The sequence below is a fragment of the Camellia sinensis genome, chromosome 1 (assembly GCF_055761805.1).
Source record: "Camellia sinensis isolate YWXY chromosome 1, ASM5576180v1, whole genome shotgun sequence".
In the NCBI taxonomy this organism is placed as follows: domain Eukaryota; kingdom Viridiplantae; phylum Streptophyta; class Magnoliopsida; order Ericales; family Theaceae; genus Camellia; species Camellia sinensis.
Genome location: NC_138961.1, coordinates 219492738 through 219515162, shown reverse-complemented (window position 1 = coordinate 219515162; position 22425 = coordinate 219492738). Strand labels below are relative to the sequence as shown.

Sequence of the window (22425 nt, the reverse complement as noted above, 5' to 3'; positions counted from 1 at the left end):
CATTTTTTTAAAATTCTTAATTTAGAATTAAAAGTAAAATTTCTTACAAATTTGTAAATTTATTTTTAATTCGCAATATTTAGTATTTCAATTTCTTAAAAACAAATATTTTTATAACAAAAAATTCAAAATCTAGCTGTTTGGCATTGTCCCTGTACGATGTGAATTGCCACGTCAGCGAAAGAAATTTCTTTTTTTTTAGGCAAACTTCACTTTACCCCTGTGGTTTGAACCGGTGTGGATCACTCCCTGACATTCGGAAATCACTACATAACCCTTATGTGGTTTGTAGACTAAAACGCACAGTTAGTTTTTCTATCCAAATTAACAGACTGTGAGGTTCACACACCCATGAAAAGAGTAAGCTATGTTTTATGACCAAAATACCACTTACACATCTTTAACTTTACAAAAGCTTGCCATTCTTCTTCCTCTTTCTCTCTCACAAAACGAACAAGGTTGTTTCTCCAACCCTCCCTTTATCTTGATTAGAACTGACCTTTATAGCAAAGAAAATGGTAATATCAAGTTGTTTTGATTCAAGATGCTCCATTTCCATCAATGGGCTCCAACTCTAGATTAGGAGTGTTTATGATCTTCGACCAATCTAGGTCTCTACCGTGGAGCAGACCGTGGAAGAAAAATGGAGTGTTTGATGTTTAAAAGTCCAAAATAGCAATAGAGAGAGATCATTTTTGTTGTAGACAAATCCAAATCCAGTTCACATATACAAATCCAAATCCATTTTTCTGATCATATGCAAACTCAATTCACATATATAAATCCATACCCATTTTGGTTGCTATTGTTTGTCCCAATTGGATGATTCATTTCAATTTTTTTATCCAAATTTATTTGTCTCAATCATGAAGTCGAAGGTCAAAGTTCAATCTAGAACCAGCTCTGTGATTGTGTTCTTCAAGGGGTTTAGATCCAAATAGGGTTAGGATATAAAACAAGAGCTTCAATCGAGTTTGGATCTCAAATAGGGCTTTAACATAACAATTTTTTTTTAACATAATCCCAATTTTTTTAACATATATACATATACCAGATGAGGCTACCTGTGCGTTTTGCAAAACTAAGTTTTCTTTTTTCCATGAAAATATTGAAACATTGGAAATGATCTTTGCAATTTACATATAATAGCATAAAGCACCAAAAACAATATGCAACCAGTAATTCCATTGCCACAGACTAAGTAGTACAGATATAATTTCATGCATTATAAACTCAACAAAAGTTCTTTATCAAATTAGGCCAGACACTGATTGCACAGGTCTTAACAAAATTCTTTTAACATAATCTCAATTTTTTTTAGCCTGATCTTTAATCAAAGTTTTCTTCTTCTTTTCTGTCTGTGTGTATATACATATATACTTGCAGGATTAAAAGAGAGAAGAGGAAGAAGATGGGGGTATAAAGGTAAATTTGCACGTTCTGTTAACAGAAGTTAGTATACGTTTTAGTCCACAAACTACATGAGGGTTATGTGGTAATTTCCGAATGTCAAGGAGGGTGATCTGCACTTGGCCCAAACCACATGGGATAAAGTGAAGTTTGTCCCTTTTTTTTCACTTGAAAAAAGGACCTGTGCACTTGTAGAGGCATTTTAGTCATTTATCCCAACATTATTTTAAACATATTTTTTAATACAAAAAATTCAACCAATTATTTTAAACACAAAAACTAAAATAACCTATTAAAATAATTAAAATAGTCAAAAAAATCTAAAAAGTAACAACTTTCCGAACGAGACTATAATATTAATTTAGGTCATGCAAAACATTGCCCACTAAGTGTTAGTAAACAAGCAAATAATGTCAACAAAATTAAAACTTCAACAGACATTTTGGGCTCGTATGGAAAGTTGACTATTTTAATTAGTTATTTAATTTTTTGACAATTTTAACTTAATTAAAAAATTTGTTTAGCCCTTGTTGGGGAAGAAAAAGTTTAGGATTTTTTTTAGCTAAAATAGCCACAAAAAAATAAAATAAACTAAAATACTACTAAGACAAAATGTTACATCTAAACCATAATCATTTCATTTTTTCTTTCACAAAAGTCAAAAGCCTATCCTAAACGAGGCTTTTTAGCCTTAGGCTAAAAAAATCAAAAAGCCAAAAAATCAAAAAACCAATCCACATCCCAAACAAACCCTTAGAAAGTTGGTTAATTTTTTTTTTATAGTTGATTTGATAATTGTGAAAGAAAAAGTGAAATAATTATGATTTAGATATGATATTTTGTCTTATTAGCTATTTTAATCTATTTTGCCTTTATTGACTATTTTAGTAAAAAAAAAGTAAATTGCCAAACACCCCTTTTATATATTCTCCTACATTTTAAATAATTTTAAACATTTTTTCGCATAATTTAATACTAGTAGTAACCTTTGCGATGCACGGGTGTATATGATTTAAAATTAATAACTTAAAAATAGGATCGAAAACATGTGATATGTTACGGTTTTAGATATAATATCATCCATACTAATTGTCTTTTATTATTTATTTTCGATGAGATTTTGATAACAAATATAAAAAGTAATTCAGTTAAACAAATAAATAAATCAAAAACAACAGCAGTGAAACATCAATAAGTATTGTGGGGACATAATTTTTGAATGACAACACGTGGCCGGGGTGACACCGAAGTGTCAGCCGAGGTGTCACGTGTCTTGGTCATGACACCGAGATGATCTCGGCTAGGCCGAGGTTATCTGAGAAGAAATCGAAATCCGAGATAAGCGGATAAGGGACAAAAGTCTTAGCGTGGGAGAGGACTTCAGTTTGGATAAAGATAAGACTCTTAGAGAGTTTATCACAATCCTACTGGGAGTCCAAGATTAGCAGTAATCCTAAGTCCATTGAAGCTAGGCTTCTATTTGGATTAGGTAAGTGTTAGCTATAAAAGAGAGGGCCCCCATGGGTCTAAGGTATGCTTTTTATGCTCTGAATAGTGAGTTAAGCACTTTTGTTATCTTTGAGAGATAACTCACTTGATCATAGGAGTGCCCCCGGGTGGACGAACTACCGCCGGAATCTCTTCTTTTGGTGACAGGTCGTTCGGGCTTAATCTATTCTGCCAGTGTTCTCCAGCTGAGTGCTTGATTAGCAGTGTGGTCGGAAATTGACACACACAATTTGGCATCGTCTGTGGGAACGAATGGAGAATAGATGGCCAACGATGGACAGAAAAAGAAGGTTGGGGACGACACCTCTACTAAGAGTGAGAAATGTATTGACCTTAACGTCGAAGAAGACAACTGCAACAAATAGACTCATGATAAGAATCACGAAGGAAAGGACGTCGGCCTGGAGGGCGGCGTACTGAAGAAATCGGACCGGAGCGGGTATTATAACGAGGACGACCAGGGCCGGCCCTGCCCTAAGGCAGGTAAGGCTTGTGCCTTAGGCCCCATATTTTGGCTAAAAAATAGGGCCCCTAAATTTAAAAAATTGTTATGGGTTCAACTTTTTTTTTTTAGATCAATTTAAAGGGTCCCAAATGTTTTATTGGGCCCATGTATAATTTAACCCATATTTATTTATAAATGTGTTTGGCCCATATTTATTAAAATGAAAATATATAAATAAATAAATAGAAAACAATAGGGCCCTTAAATTTGGTAAAACATATAAACATATATAACATAGGGCTCCTAAATTTGACCCAAAAATAGGGCCCCTAAATTTGATAAAATATTATAGGCTCAATGTTTTTTTTTTTTTTTTGGTTTTAGGATCAATTTAAAGGGCCCCAAAATATTTTTTTGGGTCCACGTATGATTTACTCCATATTTATTTATAAGTGTAGTTTGGTCCATATTTATTAAAATGAAAATATATATTCAAAAAAAAAAAGTGTTTGGGCTCAAGAAAAATAATACATACAATATATGGGCCCTATTTTTTTTTATTTTTTATTTTTACCTTCTTTATCTATTAGATTTTAGTGGAATAAATAATTTTGTTCAAATTTTTTTACCTAGGTCTTTATCAATTTTAATTGAATAATTTTTTCCTAATTTTTTTGTTCTAATTTTGTTTTATTATATTGTTTTATTTATAATTTTAATGATTATATGTGTAAGTAAATTTTTTTATGGTTACAAACAAATAAAAAAATTGTAACTTATCGTTTTATTCATGAATTTTTTTCAATATAAAACGGCCCCCATTTCCGAAATTCGCCTTAGGCCCCGACGAACTCAGGGCCGGCCCTGAGGACGACCTCCAAGTATGGAAAGATAGATGCCTACGGAGGGACGACGAGATGAAGGGAATGGCGGACAAATTGGCGGACCTGCAAACGGTCATCAATTTCATGATGCAAAACAATGTCATGTAGCCACCGTTCTCGCTATAAGATACGTCGATTCCAGCAGCCAAGAAAGGTGCCCAGAAAAGGGGTAGAAAACGATTCCTGCATTCTCTCAGCATGGTGGGACCAAGGGACATTCTCACCGGCCTTCGCGGGAGGTCGGGCATGGAGAATCCCAGAAGACACGTCGAACAAAAGAAACCTGCACCAAAGAACATCGGAATGTTTAGGGAAAGGAACTTTGTTTCGACAAAACCAATGAAGGAAGGTCTAAAAGGACTCACAATGACACTGGAAGTAGTGCGCCAAAGAGGCTAAAATCCGGAGATAGCCGAGCTCCTGGATGAACCAAGGAGGATCTGAGGGATTACCTCCAGAGAAAGCGACAAGATGCCGAGGTGACCTCTCCGGTCAAGCCGAGTACACCGTTCTCGGTAGAGTTTGACAAATTTAAGGCCCCGAAAAGGTTCCACATGTTGAGATTCCAGATATACGACGGTAAGTCGAACCCGAACTTTCACGTCAGCTTGTACCTAAACTCGATGGCATTATACACCGGGAACGAGCCATTGCTCTACAAGGAGTTCCCCTCGTCCTTTGGGAAAATTGTATCAGACTGGTTTCACAAGTTACCGAAAAGAACAGTGAAAACCTGGGAAAGCCTGGCTGAGATGTTCGTGGCCAGGTTTGTGACAAACAAACTACAGCCATTAAGGGTGGACTCCCTAATGGCCCTGAGAATTAGTGAGGATGAAAGCCTTAGGGCTTATGCCAAGATGTATTACGAGGTGTTCAATCGAATGTCAGGATGCAACCAAGAGGTGGCGGTCGTGTCCTTTAAGAACGGCCTCAAAGATAACTGTCTGCTACGAAAATCACTAGCAAAGACACTACCAAAGAGTATGGAAGAACTCATGGCCAGAATAGAGAAGTATGCAAGGGCCGAGGAAGACACGACGGGGCAAAGGCGTCAACACAAGAAAAGAGAAACGGCTCGCCGAAGCGAGGCCGGGGTAACACAGCAAGCAAGAGATAGGATTAAGGGCTGCACAGGCAGTCGCAACTGATCCCTCTAACTTGAGGGAGCAGATCTAAGATTCTAGAAGACACGATCTCAGCCTAGATGATTAGGTCCGAGAAGAGAAGAGCTCAGCTTGAGTGAGCAGATCCAAGATTCCAGAAGACAAGATCTCAACCTAGATGATTAGGTTCGAGAAGAGAAGAGCTCAGCCTAAAGTGGGTAGATCCCAGATTCTAGAAGACAAGATCTCGGCCTAGATGATTAAGTCTGAGAAAAGAAAAGCTCAGCCTAAGTTAAAGACTTTTTATATAAGGTCCACAAAGCAGTAGGTAGAAGCCATGTAGAAGGCTGGAGAATGATGCTTGGGAGTTGGAATGTTCAAGCCAAGATCGGTTTAACACTTGTTGAAATTTTTAAGAAAAATTTACAAGTGAAAGTTAAACCGATGTCATGTTTAACACTTGTTGAAATTTAAGAAAAATTTACAAGTTGAAGTTAAACTGAGGTCATGTTTAACACTTGTTGAAATTTTATGAAAAATTTACAAGTTAAAGTGAATCCGAGGTTATGTTAAAGGAAAATTGGTTTAAATACTTGTTGAAATTTTTAAGAAAAATTTACAAGTTAAGCCAAGGTTGTATTGAAAAGAAGTACCTATGTACATGCCGAAATAAACCGATAGTGGTTTAACCAAGGTATTCCACCCCGAGGAGGTTACATAGTTAAGGTGTACATTGAGAACATGCAAATTATTTTAAGTATAGAATCATGCAAGAGTAAAAGGAAGACAAACATTCAAAGCACTTGAAAGGGAAAAAAGTTGTATATGCATTTAGATAAGGAAAGAAGGCACCTCGGTCTGACATTGAAAAATGATTGTTTAGATTACAAAAATGGCACGTCGGCCAAATTAAAGCTTACATTGTTTCAAAAAGTAAGAAAAAATTACAAGGTACAAAGAAGAACACAGACTGATAAATGAGGAAATAGTGACTCACCGAAGAAAAATGAAGCCGGTGTTGAGTACGCCGGAGTCAGATGATGACAGCAAGCGAAAAGGATCAGCAAAAACCTCGCCAGAAGAGGTGAACGGTGGTGATTGCAAAGAGCTTTAGAACTTGAAACAATAGGAGGATTAGAGAAAGTTAGAGAGAGAAAGCTTGCACGAAGACGAAGATGCAAAAGTGAAAAGACGGAGAGAGAGGAGTGATTTTGATCAAACACACGAAATGGCGGCAAAAACGTATTTAGTGTGCCTAGGACGACGTGTTTGTCAGACGGCGCACGCAAGTGCGATGCGACTTAATAGCGCGTGTCAGGCACGGCTCAGTAGGGGAAAAACACGTGGCAAAAACAGTTGAGTTGCTGTACGTGACAGCTCATACGCGTGATGAAACTCTTGGAGTTCTTAATTTAATGGAGCAGGACCTCGGCTAGGAGGACGATCTCGGTTGTGAAACTTGAACAAAACTTGGTTTTTTTGGTTCTAAGGCATTGATGAAAATAGACTAAGGCCTCGTTTGGGAACAAGCTAATTTAGTAACTTTTTGGGTATTTGGCCAAAATATGAGCTAAAAAAAACTAGTATGTTTGGGATGACTTTTTGGCTAATTACGAAAAGATGTGCAAAAAGTTGAGAGAAAGGAGAATCTTTGACTTTTTTGTATGGGTTGTTGGCTTTTTGGCTAATTTAGTAACTTTTTGACTTTTTGGCTAAAACAGAGCCTTCCCAAACGAGGCCTAAGTCTTAGTCATATTTGAGCCGACAAATGATGACCTCGGTAGTGAAGGATAAAGCGAACTTAGCCGATGTGCTAAATAAAAGAAATGATATAGGTTCCATCACCTCAGGATGCCGAGATAATAGAACCTAGGGGGCAGTTGTGGGGACATAATTTTTGAATGACAATACGTGGCCGAGGTGACACCGAAGTGTCAACCAAGGTGTCACGTGTCTTGGTCATGACACCGAGATGATCTCGGCTAGGCCGAGGTTATCTACGAAGAAACCGGAATCCGGGATAAGCGGATAAGGGACAAGAGTCCTAGAGTGGGAGAGGACTTCAATTTAGATAAAGATAAGACTCTTAGAGAGTTTATCTCAATCCTACTTGGAGTCCAAGATTAGCAGTAATCCTAAGTCCATTGAAGCTAGGCTTCTATTGGGATTAGGTAAATGTTGGCTATAAAAGAGAAGCACCCCCATGGGTCTAAGGTATGCTTTTTATGCTCTGAATAGTGAGTCAAGCACTTTTGCTATCTTTGAAAGATAACTGACTTGATTGTCAGAGTGCCCCCGGGTGGACGAACCACCGCCGGAATCTCTTCTTTTTGTGACAGATCATTCGGGCTTAATCTATTATGTCAGTGTTCTCCAGCTGAGTGCTTGATTGATAGTGTGGTTGAAAATTGACACACACAAGTATCATGTAATTGAAAACTAACTTTTGCTATGATAAAAATAATATTCTATTGCCAACCCACAAACAAACAAAATAAAAGACTTAATTATTCAATTTTCTTATTTAAAAAAAAAATTGATATCAAACTTAAAGAAGTAAAATTAAATATTACATAAAAACATATAAACTATGTAAACTCATTACCAAAATATCATAGAAAGATAAAATTTTAAACAAAAGAATATAGTGGATACTCAATGACCAAGTTAAATTATTCTGAAATTCTGAAATAGGAAAGAGAATGATACACACAAATAATTTTCGTACACATTTTTTGTTTTTTTTTTTTTTTGCTGTTGTAATTTTAGTACATAATATTCAATATTGATGCAATAAAAAGAAATTCAAAAAACTCTCTAGTCATCAAGTTTGGTAAAATTAAAATTTAGACAAAAAATGTATATGTGCGGAGCATTTCAGTCACGTTTATAACAATATAAAATTATATATAGACAGAGGGGAAATGCAAATGTATGAAACTTTTTTGCTATACCTATAACAATATAAAATTATATATAGAGAGAAAGAGGAAGGGAGAAAAAGAAAGAGCAACATAATAATTTTATATGTGTTTATAATCAATTGAAATATAACTATTTATATGGGAGAGAGATGTGAAATTAGATAGATAAATATAAATTATCTTTAGTATATATTCAAATTCAAATTTAAATTATCCTTATTTTGAATTTTGTTGATAGATATAGATTATCGTTATATAGATTTTCAATTCAAATATTTTTGAATTTTGTGATAGCTTTCTCTATATCTTCTTCTTCTTCTTTTTTTTTTTTTTTTTTTTTTTTTCCTCTTGTTGATGAGTTTATATTTGGATAACTATTATTCTAAGAGCATATATTATTAAGGGAAAATTAGTCTAAGGTCCCTCTCCCACTTTTCGTAATGGAAGAGATCCACAAAATTATTTTTTGATGTCTAAGGTCCTTCAACCCAAACTCATATATCACAGAGAAATTTAAGAAGTCTCCCTCTTCTCACTATCTGCTCTCTTTCTCTCCTACATCAACCCCAAACCCTAGCTTCTTCCTTCATCCTCGTGAGCAACTAGCAAACCTTGTTCTTGCTCAAACACGTCTAGACCCACGAACCGTGGTCTCGACAGAGCTGTGAACACAGTGGGAGTGCAGTGGTGGCAGAGAATGAGGGCGAAGGAGGAGGAGGAGATGTGATGGAATCGGGGGATCAACGCTCTGAAGAAACTTCGACAGTGGTCGGAGATCGTCGCCTCGAAGCCGTGAGAGATACCACTCTCAGAAGCAATCAATTCCCAAGGTCTAGGCGGAAGCCATAGAACTTCCAGCTTCAAAAGATTCAACTGCAGAAGAAAGTGGTCCCGCATTGTCAGTTACAGAGGACCTGTGATTCACTAACACAGGTTGTTCAATGAAGCTATGTGCCCTAAATGAACGTGGTTCCTGAGAAGGCTTGGGTGCTGGTGGAAATTTTTTCATTTGCTGATAACCAATCAATCCGCAATGGAAATTCCTACCAAGATTCAGCAGATAAATGCCTTAGGAATAAAATGCAAATAGAAATAAAAACAAAACTCATACCCAGGACATAGAAGAACTAAGAGTATTAACAATCAGAAATACATCACAAGGAAACCAGTCCAACTCAAAACTCCATATTTATTTTCAAAATCATAGAGTTTTGATGCTTTGAACAATATAAAGTGATGAATGATGATTAAAGTTTTACCACAATATTACTCGGTACTCTAATGTTGATAAAATATAAATATAAATTAGTTGAATTTATTGTTGCTGATAAAAACAAGAATCTTTGAAATGCCTGTGATATTATCTAGCCATTAGAAACTAACCCAGCCAGCAAGCAACTCACATACATTTGTGTTAATGTCATGAAATGATTGTTCAATTTGAAGTTTGAACAAAAACATCTCTGTTTGACTTTTCATGAAATTAAATAATCTAAATTCACTTCCCATAATTTTCACTGGGATAAGGCATAAAACCTTGCAAATGGAAGCTTACCAATATTTCAATGTCATCTCCTTTAATCGGGCTTCAAGCTTTTGAAAAAGGAGTCTTCTCAAAATCTTGCTTATTGTGAGTAGGCTCAACAAAATTTGTTTCAAGAACACCTACAAAATACTATAACATCACTCATCAACTATCCACTAAAACTGGTGTTCTTGGGAGATAAAGTAGTATTCTGATCCCAAATTCAAACACATTAAAAGCTAGAGAGAGAGTTGTAAAGGAGAAGCACAAAGGACGAAGAGGTACTGATCTGGAGGTTAGAAAAAGAGATGAAGAAAATGAGAGGCAGTTTGTTTGGTACACTCAGTGAAATTTCAATAAAACAAACTCAGAGAAATTTGTTTAATTTTCTCTGCCTTTAACTGAGTAAAATTGGTGAAGTCAATTTTCTCTGGGTTTGGAAAGTCCAGAATTTATCAATTTTCTCTGGTTTGAAAATTGGTCAAACTGAACCCAGAGAAATTTGAATTTTCTCTGGGTTGAACCCAAAGAAATTCTTTGGAAAGTTCATAATTTCTCTGGGTTAGAAGTAATTTTCTTTTGGAGCGTTTTTAGAACCTTCTATCTGTAACACAGTGAAAGCTTTCAACAACATTTGGTGGAGGATCAAACCTACGGCAGAGAAATTTGAAATTTCTCTGGAGTCCATGAAAGGCTAAGGAGGCCAGAGAAATTTCAAATTTCTCTGGACCAATTTTCTCTGACTTGAATTTTCTCTGGATCAATTTTCTCTGACTTGAATTTTCTCTGAATCAATTTTCTCTGGATTGATGTTGAGGGACCTTAGACATCATGAAAATATTTGATGTCCTTTATACTATAAAATCATAATATCAGGGACCTTAAAAAAATACCCCTATTATTAAATTATTAAAAAAAATAATTTTTATTTTAAATGGAAGTGTTGGGAGAGGAGTGAGTTTGAAACTTAAGTGTTACATAATTATTTAAAATTTTAATAGATTTTATAAGAATCTAAGAATAGAGATTTGGAGGCCTAAGAGTACACCCACTACGTTTACTTATACATGTAGTATAGATCTTCAAGCACAAAAAAAAAAAAAAAAAAAAAGATTGAAAGTAATGTGGTGTAAAAGAATTGAGAAATAGTATTGTTGCAAAATAAAAATGTAACAAGTAAGAAAAAAATTAAATATTAACCTTTAACAACCTTAGAAAAAAATAATAAAAATGGTGTGATGTTATCTTGCATGATATAATCTCTTTAGGGATAAGCAAGTTACACATGACACTTAAAAAAAAATATGCTTGTTTGGTTTCGTTTTTCTGAAAACAGTTTTTTTCAAAAAATTTTACTTTCTTATTTTTTGTGTTTTTTTTTGTTTTTAATGAATTTTTTTAAATATTTTAAGCAATTTTTTTTAATTTTTAGATATACCTAACATAAATATACCTAAAAAGTAAAAAAAAAAATTGTGAAATTTTTTTTTATAAAAATTCACTAAATACCAAAAATATAAAAAAAAAAACAAAAATTCAGTACATTTTTTTAAAAAAATATTTTTATGTATTTAATAATTTTTTAAAATATTTTTTCACAATTTTTTTACTTTTTAGATATATCTAAGTAAAGTGCATCTAAAAAACTAAAAAAAATATTTAAAATTTTAAAAATATTCACTAAAAACAAAAAAACATGAAAAATAAAAAAACTCAGTTTTCAAAAAACTTAATTTAGAAAACTCAAACCAAACACACTGATTGAAACTGTGTAAGGTACTTAGGGTTTTTTAACGGAGAAATGGTTTGGGGAAAGAATAAAAAGAGTAGGAAGAAATGTTTTAATTTTTTGAAAATTGGTGAGAGAAAGATTATGATTGGGGAGATTATAAAATATTTTCTTATCTTTTCATTTGAAATCCATAAATTAAAAAATAATAATTATTTCTAAAATAATTAATAATAAATTAAATAAATTAGTCAATAATTTTATAAATTAAAAATTCAATAATTTTAGAATGAGAGTTTGGAACTCTTAGAAGGTTTCTTACTAAAAAAATCATTTTCCTTATATAATATACTAGTGTATGAACCCGTGCCATGCACGGAATAAATAAATAATTAAAAATAATTTTAAAATTAAATAATAACATAAAATTTATTTAAAAAGTATAGAAAAATAATTTATAAAAAAATAAATTTTAACCATTTTATTAGAACATATATTACAATTGTCATAATTTAATTGGTACAGATGAAAAAAATAGAATAAATTAAAAAAAATATATTTATGATAAAATAAAAATAAATTTCATTTTATAAATTTTTTTGTTTTAGTTTTAGTTTATTCTATGTTAAAATTTGTTATAAATCTTAAACATACCTTTTAGAAATAAAACAATATATATTGATAAAGGGTAAGCAAAAACTATTTCAATGAGATTCTTGAGATATTGAAATCTAGACTCTTAGGTTGGAAAGCTAAAAATCTCATCCTGGTGAGTAGAATTACACTCATTCAATCAGTTATATCTGCTACCCCCAGCTATAACATGCAAACCATGGAACTCCCTAAGAAAGTTTGTGATGAAATAGACAAAATTAATAGAAATTTCCTACGGGGTGATACTGAGAATAGAAGGAAAGTCCATTTAATCAACTGGGACAGTGTCTACAAGAGCAAAGAAGATGATGGTCTTGGCATTAGAAAAGCTAGGGACCAAAATTCAACCCTCCTCACCAGGCTTGGGTGGAACATCCTGATTGACATATTCTTCAATCCAAGTATTTGAAAAACGGTTCCTTTTTCAACTGGCCCCAAAAGAAGCCTTCCTCCCATATCTGGAAGAGTATTTGTAAAAATAGAGATATTCTTAAGAAATGTGTCAAATGGAGAATAGGTAATGGTGATTCTATTTCTTTTTGGAATGATTGGTGGTGTGAGAAGCAGCCACTGGCCAAAGCTTATAACACCACACATGTTAATGATTTAGACAAGGTTAGTTCTGTTCTTGATAATGAGAGGAACTGGGACACTGCTATTCTTGCCAACCTTGTGAACCAACAAGACCTCCAAGAGATTCTAAAGATTTGTAGGCCCAGATTTGTGACTTACACTGATGCCCCCTCTTGGATTGGGTCCACTAGTGGTAATTTCTCCACAGCATCTGCATATAAAATCATCACTAATCAAGAGGGGGATGGCAGTGAATGGAAATGGATCTGGAAAGTTCAAATTCCCCAGAAATTAAAATGTTTCCTCTAGCTTATTCTGAGAGGAAGATTGCTTACCAACCAACTGCGACTTGTGAGGAACATGACATCTTCTGATCTATGTCCTAGATGTGGGCTGTTCAGTAAGGATATGAGTCATCTCCTCAGGGATTGTGCTAAATCCAAGGAAGTCTGGGCTGAAATGATGAACCACAACTAGTGGGAGCAAGGATGTGGACAACCTTTGTTTGAATGGGTTTCCTTTAATATGAAAAACAAAATGTTATTTTGTGGATTTAAATGGTACCTCATATTTATTGTAACTCTTTGGCAAAAGGATCGCAATACTTAGGTTTTTGAAAACTTATCGAAACCCATTCAAACTAGTCACAAGAACATACGGAATTATGTTCAAGAGATTGACCAGGCTTTTCAATCCCCTCCACCCCAACCCATCCCAACCTAGACTAATTAACTGGTGTTTCCCACCTACAGGTAGACTCAAGCTTACTACGGATGGATGTCCTAAAGGTGACCCAGATCAGGGTGTATATGGAGGACTACTGCACGATGAAGTTGGCACTTCGTTATGGGGATACTATGACAAGCTAGGACATTGCTCAAGCTTGGAAGCTGAACTATAGTTCATTTACAGGGGCCTCACCATCCTCTCCCAGAAAGGCAAAATGGATGTGAAAATTAAAACAGATTCTGAACAGGCCATCAACCAACTTCAAGATGGCCCAAGCCATAACTCTCCTCATAAGGCCCTTATTGAAGATGCAAAGTTTCTATTGAAAAGATGCAATTGCTCTCTCAGTCACTCCTTTAAAGAGGGAAACAGTGTTGTAGATACGCTAGCAAACATGGGAGCGGCCCAGGATGAACATCTGGTAGCCTTAGAGGATCCACCAGAAGAAATGAGAACTCTGGTTATTGATGATACGACTGGAGTGAGTATTGTGAGGGACTAATCTTCTTGTGTTGTAATGCTACTTTAACTGCTGTTTGTTTTCCTATTTCAGTTGAATTATAAAAAAATAAAAATAAATGAAAAAATTCAGCATATAGCATCAATGTAGGAGTCTAAACTATTAACCCTGACTAGTGGCCATTGGCAATAGCATCAAATCAACACACTTTGAAAAGCTGTCAAACAAAAGGTATTTAGCAACAGAGAATAGGTCTAAAACAAAAGTTTCTTCAGCAAAAAGAATTCAGAATTTAGTTTGCCACAGCCAGAGTAGCCCTTACATAAAAGTCACCACCAAATCTAACAGGCAAGATGAAAAAAATAAAAAATAACTGTGGTCCAGAACCTAATGCAACAAACTTTTCCAGACTACATTTTGATCATGATTTGTGGAGGAATTTACCAAAGAACAGGAACATGACAGGGAAGCGATAGATAATTTTAGCATCTTCACTACATTATCTTTTTTTTCTTTTTTTCTTTTTTTCTTTTTTCATTTACCTTTTCCTTCCCCTGCATAAACTCTTCCACAAATTCATGATACAAACACAGTTTAAGAAACATCTCAACCAATGAGAATCCAAAACCTACTAATTCATGAACTACAGAAACTTCTCCTACAACTTGGGTCCTCTATGCAAACTCCTAAAGTAAGAGGAGACCCAATCAGGGTCAGAGCCCTGTGAATGAGAGGCATAACATGAAGCACTCAGGCTTCTCATGAACTTGCACATGAGTGAAATGAAAACTTTCTCAGGTAAGAAAAGGAAAAGAAAGAAGAAACAAACAAAAGGAAGCAGCAAGCCTATGGTATAAGTTCAGATGGCAAAGGGACCAGAGAGAAGTTTACAGGGACAACTGATTGGCAAATGGTTTCTGATTTGGGATAAGAGTACCCTGAAACTGATGATCTCTCAAACAACCACTGCAGTCTTTTTGCAAATGGGACAGTTATTCTTCTGCACGAGCCATTGTTTGATGCAATCGAAGTGAAACTCGTGCCCACAATTCAGCTTACCAAGCTCCTTTCCATCAACATAATCCTCCTGCAATTTGATTCAATAAATGGAAGCATATAGTTTAATAGGGAGCTTTTAACTTCAGAAAAAATAGAACCCATGAATCGGTAACTCCCGTCCTCCCAACTGCCAGAACTGGGTGTGGGGAGAGATGGTGAGTTGCATGGAGTTTGGTAATAAATACACTTAAAAATTATAGGGTGAACTACACTAACGATCCCTATAGTTTGGGTCTTATGTCACTTTGGTCCCTAACTTTTCAATTATGACATTTGATCTTGAATTTTAAATCTTGTTTCAAATAAAGACAGTATACCATTGTTCAATTTCAAGGACAGAGTCGTCAATTTGATAAAAATATAAACTAATTTGACAAAAATAAATGTTAAAAAAATATTTTTGAATTTTTAAAAATTATTTTTACTCACTAAAGATAAAATTATGTAAAATTGAAAATCTTTTAGACATTTTTTTTTTATCAAATTAATTTTTATTATGTGTTTAGATGATAATCATGTAATAGGTGATTGTTTTTATTTTCATTAAATTAGTTTCTATTTTTTCAAAAGTCAAATATGGTGACAATTTTGATATCATTATTAAACTAATCCATTAAACCAAATAATCCAAACTAAAAACATTTCATATATTAAATATATTAATTACATATTAAAAGCCTAACAACCACTCATTACATGATCATATCAAAACACACAATAAAAATTAATTTGGTAAAATAAATAAATAAATAAACGTCTAAAGGATTTATCAATTTTACATAATTTTATCTTTGGTGATTAAAAATTATTTTTAAAAATTCAAAAATATTTTTTTAACATTTATTTTTATTAAATTTGTTTATATTTTATCAAATTGATGACTTTGCCCTTAAAATTGAGTAATGGTATCTTCAATTATCATTATTTGGAACAATATTCAAAATTCATGGTCAAATGTGTCACAATTGAAAAGTCATGGATCAAAGTGACACAAGCCCCAAATTAATGGATTGTTAGTGCAATTCACCAAAAAGTATAATATTTATGAGAAAAAAAAAATCTTCAAAAATTTCACTAAATACTAAAACACAAAACTATAAAAATTCAATACATTTTCGTATTATTGTATATTTATTGATTTTTTAAAATACTTTTTCACAAGTATTTTACTTTTTAGGTGCATCTAGAAAGTAAAAAATTTGCTGAAAATATTTAAAAAATTCACTTAAAAAAAAAAAAAAAAAAAAAAAAAAAAAAAAAAACTCAATTCTTAGAAAATCAGTCAAAACCAAACAAGGTGATTAATTTTTTCAATTTTTCTTCTTCTTTTTAGATCCCTCTCGACTAGTCAGACATAAAAATAAATTTTTTTTTACACAAATCTAAAAAAAATCACTAAAGACAAAAAAAATTGGAATAAAATGTGACTTTTTTAGCCGATCCCAAATAGATAAGTTGCAAGACAAGGAATTGAAGTGTCCCTTACCTGACAAATACAGCATGGTTCCTCTTCCACCGGAGGTCCTAATTTCATTGACAGATAACAATGCCGCCTTACAGCTGCCAAAATAGCTTCCTCACTCAATCCAGTGCTCACATTTCCAATTTGATCCTCCAGGGCCAACAACTCCTAATCCAAAGTCATTCATTTATGAGCCAAACTTCAATAATGGGAAGGGCAAAAAAAAATAAAAGCCATGTAAATGATTATTTCAATTTATTAGTGTTACCTCATAAGACATATCGTCTACATCAAGACGCATATTTTCATGCACATCAGGCTCCTCATAAAACAAAGGTTCATGAACAATAATCCCATCCTGGCACACCACCATGAGTGCAAGTCGTAAAAAAATTACTGCTAACTAATAACTATATGGAGAACATGGACACGAAAACTCCAAGTTTCTGTCCATTTCCTAAAGCAAACACAAACTTGATAATCAAAGCATAAAATAAACCAAGCAAAAGATCTAACCTCAACCCAATGTAGGACTTGCAAGGCACGCCGAATCTGCTTATGGCAAAAACAAAGATATTTAGAGATTTGATTGGGTAAAGAGAAAAAATGTTAGAGGGGAAAAGCAAAACATTAAGAAAGAAGATGAAGATTAATTAATGTCTAATATCAATATCCATAGAAAACTTCAATAAATCAAATAAAAAAAGGTACAAGTAAATTTTCAGGTACCAGTGTAGCTCTCAATTGAGCAGCACCTAAAGGCTGTACGTGAGGCAGAATTGAAGGCATGACAGCATTATGTCCTTCATCTCTTATCATCAAAACTCCAGGCCTTGGTTGGGCTTGAAAAGCCCTTACATTACCAACTCCAGATTCAAGCCTGCCTCCTACTGAAGGGATTGGATGGTTAGTAGTTTGCCCTTCAGACACAGAGCTAGCCAATCTCACTGTAGAATGATTAACAATACTTGACAGCCTCTCCACATACTCTTCAGCCAAATTCCTATGAGGAAAACCGGAAGGAGTGGAAGATGGATGGATGCCAGCAGTAAAGCCATTCTGAAAACCTCTAGTAACATTATGCTGACGAAAGTGTGGAGGAGCAGATAGCTGGGTGCCAGAAAAGCCATTCTGAGAGCTAAGATTTCTGGGGGGGTTTCTCAAAGTTCCAGGAGCTAGCATACTCTGCACAGAAGTGCTTCTAGGAATGTATCGTGAGTTTTCTTCTACCCTCAATGCATCACTTCCCCTTGCCAGAATTACAGGAGAACTAGCAGAAGCACTGCTGGAGCTTGGACTAGTGATACCATTATAATAAGAAGGTTGCAAGGTTTGAAAGGTATTATTAACATGTGCAAGGGAAGACGTACTTGAGGATGGAAAACCTCGTTCATTTGCAGCAGTTACTCTCCTGCGTGTATTTCTCTCAAATATTTCTGCATTTCCTGCCAAACTTGAATTTGCCACTACTTCCCGATGAATGTTCCCATCGCTGTCCTCGAATGCTACATTTAAGTCTAGCTTCTGAGGGATAGCATCAGAAATGGCACTTTGCAAAATTGATGGCCCATTTGGCTCTGAATGGCTTTCTCCCAACAACCTCTTACGGGTTCCAGTCCTAGCATCTGGAGAAGGCAATTGTTCATGTTCACCATTTGATAGAGCAACCTGATTATGGGAAATCACACTAGAGCTAGATGGACCTGTCCAACTAATAGAAGTATGATTATCATGACTAGAAGCATTCATTGAATCCACATTTTGTGGAAACAACCCAAGATTGTTAACATTGGACCCATGGCTGAAGGAAGAGATCCCAGGAGAGAAACTGGAAGTGCTCCTTCGACGTTGCATCAGGGCTACTATATTTTCCTAAGTTTATAGAACTAGGTTTTCACGTTCGAAACTTCTCTGTAGACCTGAAATCATACAAGTGAATTATGAGTTCATATCATTTAATATTAAAAAACTTCATGCAACAAACAAGATCTACATACGTGAAACAGAAATAAAGAAGAGAGAGAGTTCTATCACAAATGTGAAAAATATTATACTTAAATACTAATAGTGTGTTTGGTTTGAGTTTTCTGAATTAAGTTTTTTGAAAACTGACTTTTTTGATTTTTGTGTTTTTTTGTTTTTAGTAAATATTTTTTAAATTTTAAACATTTTTTTTTTACTTTTTTAAATGCACCTTACTTAGATGTATCTAAAAAGTAAAAAATTTGTGAAAAAATATTTTAAAAAATTAATATATACATAAAAATACAAAAAATGTACTGAATTCTTATATTTTTTTTTGTATTTTTGGTATTTAGTGAATTTTTAAAAGATTTTTTTTACAATTTTTTTACTTTTTAGGTGTATTTATGTTAGGTGTGTCTAAAAAGTAAAAAAATTGCTTAAAATATTAAAAAAATTCTGTAAAAACAAAAAAACACGGAAAATAAGAAAGTAGAATTTTCTAAAAAGTGTTTTTTGAAAAGTGGAAACAAGCAAATTAGGATCAAAGGGAAAAAACCTTTAACAGATTGGAGTTAAGATCTCTCAGTTAATGGAGATTATAAACTGAATGTCAAATTCATATAAATGGAAGGCATAATGAAGAAGAAAGGAACACCACGTGAGAGATTTATTAAAAATTTGTAATTTTATGAAAAAGGCATAAGGACTATGAATCAAAAATTTACGTGACAGCATGATCAAAAAAATTTACTCCGCTCCTTTCACCCAAACCCATACATAGCAATGTAATCTGAAATAAACAATGCAATCTAAAAATCTACTTATGAATTTTCTCAATAAGCTTGTAGTGGTAGGGAGGACTTCTCCAAATTAAATAAGAAAAAGATTAGAGGAAAGAAAAAAAGGGTAGAAACAGAAGAAGAAAAATACTGACAGAAGTGCATGCTTTCACTCAATACAGGCAATGCAGTCTAGAAATCTACTTGTGAGTTTTGTCAATCAACTCATAGCAATAGAGTGTAAATCAACAACAACAACAACAAAAATCACCATAAGTTCAATTTAAAAAGCTTTGGAAAGAAGCAGCAAAAGAAGTACCAACCACAAGATTACATGCACGCGCAAAACAGTCCCAAAAATAGCTGTGTGTCTATCTCCTTAGAGTTGGAAATTAAATGAATGTCACTCTTACACATTCCCCCAGCCAACTCCCCTGCCCACTTCGTCATCAGGGTGGGGGAAACCTGAACAGAGCAGGGCAGGGGATGCGGGGGCGAAGTGGGGTGGGTGGAAATTGCCATCCCTGCGGCCAAGGGCCATTGGAATATGAGAGCAATAGATCAACAAGATCATCACAATCGCCTCAGCAGTTCGAAACATGCAGAGCCCCTAAACACTGCACATGAATGACACAACTGTATGGATACATGAATGGATGCTAAATCATCAAACCAATTATATACATATGATTTTCGAATACACATCCATGATAAAGATTGAGTAAGCATCTCCAATCCCACCTTTTCTTTCATCAAATTTAAATTTGATGAAAAAGTGCTCAAAAATCATCCCCAATCCTTTCATCCAATGTTCAACAAATCTGGGGAAAGCCATTTTTTTTCATCAAATTAAGAACTCATCAAATTTGATGAAAATAGAAATTTGGGATAACAGGGGAATTTTAAAAAATATTTTGATGAAAGGATTGGAGTAGTTCATATCCAATGAAGCTTTTTACTCAAATTTGTAATCAGATTAGATGAAAAATTTGGTGAATGATTGGAAATGCTCTCAAGGGGGGGAAATGGGGGGCAGAAAAAAAAAAGAAAAAAAAAGTAGTACTGTGAATTCAGTAGAGGAAGAAGGTGAGGAAGAAAATTTTACAGAATATAAATATAGATAGTCCCACAGATAAAATGATGGTTGGTAAAAAAATGGTACCCAAAAAAAAAAAAAAATCAGATATTAAAATTGCTTGTCCATGACCACTGCTGTTAGATAGATACCAACACAACACACAAACCCACCAAGCAAAAAAAAGAGGCAGATTAAAACAAATGGGTTAAACGAAACATCGAATCCCAGAAAAATTAGGAACAATCAATACAGATCAAGCAAAAACCCTTGATTATCAACCAACAATCTCACGTAATAACGTATATAGATTCAAACAAATGGATTGAAAACAAGGATCACTAAAAAAATACACATAAACCCTCGATTACTAACAAAAAAATCACACAGGAATTCCAGATATAAAGAGATGGGTAGCAAAGATTATACCAGAAGCAAGCAATCGGATCAACACGATCGATGAAAGACGAGAGCGGAAGTCAAAGAACAACACATGTAACCGCTGTTTCTCTCTCTAGGCTTCGAAGGGGCGGAGTAGAGAAAAGAAGAGAGAGAGAGAATGGGTTTTTGAGAAGGGAAAGTGAGGAAGGGGGGGTTGATATAGTGGGGGGTTGGGTTTGGGGTGGTGTTGTAATCTGAAGGTGGAGAACAATAATCCAAAGAGGGGATAAAAACCATAATTACTCTTCCAAAACAGACAATCCCAGCCAATTGTCATGTAATCCAGAGAGAGCATCCTCGTGGCTACTTCAATTCTCTCTCTCTCTCTCTCTCTCTCTCTCTCTTCCAGCTTTCGTAGTTATTTTCTTTCTTTCTCCGACTTTCGTCTTCCTTCCTTTGTGCCCACCTCTGGCACTGTTTCAAAATTACTATAATATACACTTATTCACCTTCTATATCCATTAACCCTAAATATTAATCTATTACTACTACTATTAAAAAAATGATTAATTTAGTTGAAGATTTATATAATAATATAAATAATTTGGATTTTTCTATAGTATGATCTTGTAATTTTTTTAAGGGAAATAATATTTATGATGGAATCTACAATTTTCTTGCAACATGTAATACATGTATTATAAAAAAAAAAGTTTAATGCACCTTATGAATTCTCATGATTTTAGTTCCATGATTATTGACAAGAATAAGGGTCTAATTGATACAAAATTTTAATTTATTTCATTGTTTTGAAAATAATGATAATAAAAAATTCAAAAACACTCATTTCTTACTTTTTTGCGTGAATTTTTTTTAAGACAATTTTTATATTTTCCTAAAATAAGTCTATTGTTTTATTAAGTGAGTTAAGGTTGTCATTGTAGTTGTTTCTATTACTTTAAGGTGGAATATTGCGAACATAATTATTTTAACATTATTTTTAGTTATCGTTTATATCTTTTTATATTAATGCATCGTTTTCTTTTTTTTTTATTTCTTTTTATATCAATTTTCATGCTAATAATATGATTGTTGAAATGGTTATTTTAGATTTTAACCGATAATTGTTATATTTTTAGTTTGCGTATTGCGTAATAATGTAAGATGGATAAAATGACAGTTAATTTTATAAATACGGTGTTTAATGTTATCGGTTTGTGATCACACCATTATTAGATTTGTTGATATTGTCATTAATGAGTCATTTCATACCGTTATTTCAGTTACTTTGACATTATCATTATTGAACGTCACAAAAATGTTAGAGATGTCAAAAATTTTACTAAAAATTCTACCAAATGTCTTACACGGGTGTGGGACGCACAAGAGACTCACATTGTGTAGGTCTCACACCTATATGAGATATTTGGTAGAAATTTTAATAGAATTTTTAAAATTTCTACCATTATTCTTGAACTTCATGCTTAAGTTACTTATATTATTTATGTTGGTCGATATGTAATTTTCAAACCTCTTTCTTCATTTTTGGTTGGTTATACATTCATACATGACACTTTCCATTATTTTAGTTAAAGTAATTAATTATTTTATAAAAATAAATAAATAAATAACTTAAAAGGTTTTAATATCATGTTTTGTGATTGATAAATGTAACAAATAACATCAAATTAACTTAATGAAAAAAAAAAGATGCAATAAGTAGTTTGGCAATACCATGGAATAAGAGAAATTAAAAATC

The 22425-nt window shown here is 33.6% G+C and overlaps 1 protein-coding gene across 2 annotated transcripts; it reads right to left on the bottom strand.

Moving 5' to 3' along the window:
• Positions 1 to 14194: 14194 nt before the first annotated feature.
• LOC114294067 (E3 ubiquitin-protein ligase MBR1) lies at positions 14195 to 21173 on the bottom strand. 2 transcript variants are annotated; one of them, XM_028238170.2, is made up of 7 exons: positions 20715 to 21169; positions 19534 to 19827; positions 17196 to 18385; positions 16983 to 17018; positions 16735 to 16824; positions 16491 to 16634; positions 14195 to 15032 (listed from the first exon to the last, which is right to left on the bottom strand). In XM_028238170.2, the coding sequence occupies exons 3-7, from the start codon at positions 18318 to 18320 to the stop codon at positions 14901 to 14903; spliced, it is 1527 nt and encodes a 508-aa protein (XP_028093971.2). In that variant the 5' UTR covers positions 18321 to 18385; positions 19534 to 19827; positions 20715 to 21169; the 3' UTR covers positions 14195 to 14900. The 2 variants fall into 2 exon arrangements, with proteins under 2 accessions (XP_028093971.2, XP_028093970.2); XM_028238169.2 differs by lacking the exon at positions 19534 to 19827 and having other exon boundaries at positions 20715 to 21173.
• Positions 21174 to 22425: the final 1252 nt, after the last annotated feature.

Excerpts from the sequence above, each read along its gene's own strand:
- LOC114294067 (XM_028238169.2), bottom strand. The coding sequence starts at position 18,320 with ATGCAACGTCGAAGGAGCACTTCCAGTTTCTCTCCTGGGATCTCTTCC. Across the intron at positions 16,635-16,734 it reads TAGACGATATGTCTTATGAG|GAGTTGTTGGCCCTGGAGGA; the intron begins GTAACACTAATA and ends ACTTTGGATTAG. Across the intron at positions 15,033-16,490 it reads AACCATGCTGTATTTGTCAG|GAGGATTATGTTGATGGAAA; the intron begins GTAAGGGACACT and ends ATCAAATTGCAG.